The sequence below is a fragment of the Rosa chinensis genome, chromosome 4, assembly GCF_002994745.2.
Source record: "Rosa chinensis cultivar Old Blush chromosome 4, RchiOBHm-V2, whole genome shotgun sequence".
Taxonomy (NCBI): Eukaryota; Viridiplantae; Streptophyta; class Magnoliopsida; order Rosales; family Rosaceae; genus Rosa; species Rosa chinensis.
In genome coordinates, this window is record NC_037091.1 from 16,161,470 (window position 1) to 16,167,059 (window position 5,590).

The 5,590-nt window shown below is 39.4% G+C and overlaps 1 protein-coding gene across 2 annotated transcripts; it reads right to left on the bottom strand.

Annotated features, from left to right (window-relative positions):
• Positions 1-1,444: 1,444 nt before the first annotated feature.
• LOC112195912 (disease resistance protein RPM1) lies at positions 1,445-5,185 on the bottom strand. Of its 2 annotated transcripts, XM_040517772.1 has the most exons (3): positions 5,052-5,184; positions 1,814-4,950; positions 1,445-1,728 (listed from the first exon to the last, which is right to left on the bottom strand). In XM_040517772.1, the coding sequence occupies exon 2, from the start codon at positions 4,703-4,705 to the stop codon at positions 1,826-1,828; it is 2,880 nt and encodes a 959-aa protein (XP_040373706.1). In that variant the 5' UTR covers positions 4,706-4,950; positions 5,052-5,184; the 3' UTR covers positions 1,445-1,728; positions 1,814-1,825. The 2 variants fall into 2 exon arrangements, with proteins under 2 accessions (XP_040373706.1, XP_024191914.1); XM_024336146.2 differs by having other exon boundaries at positions 1,814-5,185.
• Positions 5,186-5,590: the final 405 nt, after the last annotated feature.

A 5,590-nucleotide genomic window follows, 5' to 3' on the forward strand; every position in this document is an offset into this window, starting at 1 on the left:
CACACCCATGGTCGTTCGAAGTCTAGAAAGAACCGTATCATCTTGCAGATGATAACGAAGAGATATTGGTGCCAGAAGTCCCATATCTAAGTGCAATAGGCGCATTATTGTATTTGGCTCAATGCCCTAGACAGGACATCCCATTCGATGTGAACTTGTTAGCTAGATATATCTCTGCGCCAACACACCGCCACTGGAATAAGAGACATTTTTCGCTACCTTAGAGGTACGGCGGATATGGGCTTATTCTATCCCTACGCATCAAGGAATGGATCAAACCCCCTTGATCCTCGGAATGATGCTCGCCTTGTTAGATATGCTGATATAGACTATCTATCAGACCCGCACAAGGTACGTTCCCAAACTGGTTATGTCTTTAGCATTGAGAATACTGCAATTTCTTGGAGGTCTACAAAATAGACATTTGTTGCTACCTCTTCAAATCATGCTGAGATATTAGCTCTTCACGAAGCAGTATGTGAATGTACATGGCTAAGAGCCGTTACAAAGCATGTTCGAAGCACATGTGGACTGCATTCCACCACTGATGAACCAACCATAATCTACGAGGATAATGCTGCTTATATAGAGCAGATAAAGATGAGTTTCATCAAAGGAGACAACACCAAACATATTGTACCGAAGTTCTCCTTCAATCAGCAACAACAAGAGCATTAGAAGATTGAAGTTAAGCAGATTTGATCTAAAGACAATTGTGCAGACCTCTTTACTAAGTCAATACCAAAGTCTACATTCTAGAAGCATGCACAAGGTATTGGTCTACGTAAATTATCTGAATTACCTAACATGTAATTTTCAGGGGGAGTATCCTGAAGCATACTCATTTGACCATCGTGTACTCTTTTTGTCCTTCGTCCAGGGTTATTTTATCCCACTGGGTTTTGTTACCTGGCAAGGTTTTGATGAGGCACATCTTTAGCATAGTCACCCCACTTACTGCATCCAGAAGATGCTTTGATTTGACATATATGCATTTGCTCATCTGTTCCCTTCAACCACGGGTTTCTCCCACTGGGTTTACCGGGCAAGGTTTTGGTGTAGCAACTCTAAAGCTGTGATCCTGCTAATCCACACTCAAGCACGTTATGCTCTTTTCTTCTTCGACCAAGGTTGTTTTTTCCCACAGGGTTTTTATTACTTGGCAAGGTTTTTGACGAGGTAACTTAGAAGAGCATAGCAAGGGCAACACTATTGACATGGAATATCCAAGGGGGAGTGTTGTAAATATTAATGTGGCTATTCATGTAATAGCAATTAGTATTGCGTGATATATGCCAATTAAGATTGATTAGTGATTAACAAAATATAATTAACGATTGATTGATTGTAATCAGACGAGTGATTGATGTAATCGTTAAATAGTTACCTTTTGTAAACCTGAGGTACTCCTATATAAATCTCATTGTGAGATGAATAGAATCACTCCATTTTCTCATGCTTCATTCTCTGTGTCTAAACTCTCTCTCTCTCTCTCAAATTCTTTTACTATCGTTTTACAACATATGTTAATATAAAATTATAAAGAGAGCAGTTTAGCTTAAATATCTTATCCTTGAGAAAAATGCACGAATAACATATATAAATATACCGAAAAGTACTGCCACGCATCCTTGAGACGTCGTCTTCGCTTTAATCACAGAAAAGTGATAACGAGCTCTTCATCTTTTGTGCATGACCTTGGGTCAGTACTCCTCCATCCACTGCTGCCTGGAGTCAATAAAGAGTAATGGCACACCAACGTTAAGAATCACTAACATCTATTTACAATTAAACCAAACAAAATGCTTGTTACCTTGTGTTTCTTTCAAGAGAGATTTTGGAATCCAGTGTAAGATTGGTAGCTCCCAGAGAAGGAATGGATAACTCGAATATTCTCAACCAAGTAACGGTCTTCGCTATCCTTCTGTAGCCTAGCAAGGAATTCATGGTGCATGTCAATCAAGAGCAGTTCTTGGAGGAAGATTAGATGATCAATGCCAAATGGAAGTAACTTCAGATTCTGGCATTTAGACATGGTTAACTTCTTGAGCTGAGGCATTGCTCCACCCTCGACGACCATCAAATCTAGCTGATCAAATTTCTCAATACGCAAGGCCTTTAGTTTCTTGAACTTTTCAGCTTTGAATATCAAAGATACCCCAGTGAATGAGTCAACCAATTCTAGTTCCATCAGATTAGGCAAATCTTGAAGGACCTCAACAATGTTGGCACCAGCATTCAGTTTTGAACCCTTCAAAGCAATCCTAATCAGACTATGAAGCTGCGCTATCCACTGCGGTAGAATTTTTAAGCGCCCTGTCAAAGATAGACGTTGGAGATAGAGAGGAGGACCAGGGGGGGAATTCATATGATCCAAATCGAGATACTCCTCCTCGCTTGTTGATCGTACCTCAAGTGTTGAAAGCTCTGACATCTTTTGAATGGAACAACACAATTCTCTTCCATGTTCTCTTCCAAGGTCGACCAGCCCCAACTTCCGGAGACCAATCAACTCTCTCAAGGCTTTTATGGCTTTTCTGTTTTTTTGCACCTTGACTAGTAACAACTTCTGTATGGAAGATAACGATCCAATATTGCCCGCAGACACGTCCACTCCTCGTGCCACTCCAGATTTCATATCACAGCTATAAGCTAAAAGATGACGCATATTCTGGAATTTGTAGATCGTTTTTGGTAATTTTGTCACCTTGGTGGACCTCAGATCTAAAGTTTGCAAGAATGCAAGATTTTTTATGGACTTTGGAACTGATCTAATTTTAGTTTGCCTCAGACATAAGTACCTCAAAAGGCGGAGACCAATTATACTTTTGGGAAAAATCTTCAAAGGTACTCCTTGAAGATCAAACACCCTCAAAAATTTAGAGGTTTTAAGTACCATTTCAAGATCAGAAGGGGAACATGCCTGCCCAAACACTAGCAAGGTACGAATGTGACTCAAGTCCCTATCTCTTAATAGCAAATTGATTTCGACATTTTGAACAGAAAGGCGACGAATTTTCTCACCTGACGTTGTAGTACTGCAGTTGGGCTCCAAAACAGTGATGAAGTTTTCTGCCTTGGTAATGATGAACTCTCTGACAAGGCTTAAAACACGACAACTCCTCACTCGACCATCTATCTCTCTTCTGGTGGCATTAACCAAGTTTCTTGCAATGAGTTCATTGAGATAACTCTCTGCAACTTCCTCCATTGTTTTTCCTCTTCCTGGCATCACAAACCCTTCGGCTAACCACAACCGAGTCAGCTTCTCGCGACTGATTAAATAGTCTTCTGGAAACATGCCAAAGTATAAGAAACAAGTTTTCAGATGGCTTGGAAGATCCATATAACTGGGCTGCAAAATGCGGCTAATAACAGAAAGACTAGAATCGGGTCTAATTTCAGATCCAAGGCTTTCATGTAACTTCTTCCACTCAACTGGAGTTTGTGGCTTCTTCCAGAGCAAAGTACCAACAGCTGAAATAGCAAGGGGCAAGCCTTCACACTTCTTCAGGATTTTTTTAGCCCAGTGCTCGAGCTCGCGCGGACAATTTTCGTCACTACTTTGAAAAGCCTTCTTGCAGAACAGATACCAGGCATATTTCCATGACAAACCACAACTCAAATCATGGATATATGTGGCAACCGGAGCTACATCAGACTTCCGTGTAGTTATGATTATTTTACTCCCAGGCAATCCTTTTGGTAGAGCATTTACAATGGATTCCAGATCTTGTACTCTCCAAACATTATCTAACACAAGCAGAAACCTCTTAGCTTTCAGAAAATTATTCAATTCTGCTTTTGGATTTTCAGCTGCTTCTTCTTCTTCTTCTTCTTCTTCTTCTTCTTCTTCTTCTTCTTCTTCTTCTTCTTCTTCTTCATCATGAACTGGTTTTTGTCTTTTCAGTTTTTGCTGCGGAAATAGTCTCATGCCCGCTCTTGGAACAATCTGTCTAACAGCTTCATATTTACTCCAAGCGCTGTTATTCTTTTTCAGTCTGAAATCGATTAACATATTACGCAAGAGCTTTCCAAGTTTAGGAGGACGTGACACATCAATCCAAGAATGGCAATCAAAAAATCCTTGTACCAGTTTACTGTCATAAACATTCTTCACGATTGTGGTTTTGCCGGAGCCGCCTGGACCTACAATCAAAATCGTCAAGAGCTTTGAATTTGCTTCTGTCAACTGTTTGAGGAGTGTTCCTTTACGCTCTTCAAAGCCCACTACCTCATCTTCCTCGAGAACTTGGTGGGTCAGGTTTTCTTCTGTTCTTGTGCTAGAACTTGTTGGCTCAAGAAGTAGTGAATCCAAGGCTGAAAAGCTACCAACTCTCGTTTCAATATCTTTAATTTTTGAGGAGAACTCACTTATTGCTCTTCTTTCTGTGAAAAAGTAGGCAATGTCGTGAATCGCCTCAGAGAACATATTGCTGTGGAAGTGATGTGGAATCTGAACCATAAACTTATCAATAGCATCCTCAATTTCATAAGCTAAACTTTGGACCTCTTTGACACGATTTTGAAACATTTGACTACCTACGTCAATCTCTTCCGAGTCCCTTAGATAGGCTTGCATCCTCCTCAAACATTTCCAGGCCTTTTCAACATCACCATGGACATTACTAGTGATCTTTTGGTCCAAAGAGCTTATCACCTTCTCAACTAATAATATTGCTACAGAAACGGCTAGATCAGCCATTCCAAAAGATCTTGAGAAAAACAAGTTACGAAATAACTTTCAGAAGATTGTTTTTCAAGTAGTACGACCTCCGCACCTGTATGTACTTCAGTTTCTTCTTCGGGTTCAAGTAGTCAAGTACTACAGAGTTCAAGTGTTCCAGCTTGGATAATAGCTAGAACTCATGGAGGAGAGTGAAGGAGATGAAATTGTTGGCAAAAGATCGAGATGAAAGGTTATTATTTGGCAGATAGTAGAAGAAGAGGCTGGCAAGCAAAGAGGCAACAATTGTTTCAATAACAAGATTCATCTTGCAGAGGCATAAGTGCATACACAAAAATACAGTTCATTCAAACCAAAAGCTTACATTGGATGAAGATTTTGGACAAGGAGAGGGTAATGGAAAGACTTGACGGATGATTCGGAAAACTATAGGAAGATGGGCTCTGGAATAATTGTTTCATGGGGATGATGAGACTGGTTGATATGGTGAATACTCATTTCATAGAGATCTGTAGATGTTAATTGAATTATATATATTTACTATTTGAATTTCCATTTGATTCCTTTTTTCTTTAATTTCTTTCTTATGTATTCTTTTACACGACTTCGGGTTGGTGTAATTTTGGACTGTAGTTACATTTTGAGCTCATGACGAGAAGTCAAAGATAATGAGAACGACAAGACTCGCTACTAAATCGTTTGTTACTGTGCTGTCATATGCTCAATTTTAACCGTCTCTACCAAAGGTTTGACAGTATTATCTTGATGGTACATATAACATATAATATATAATATGGTACATATAACATATAATATATAATATACATATTCAACTACGACATCTGAGACTCTGAGAGTAGAAGAAAGCGATTGGTTTCAAAAAAATATATTAGAAGTACGTTG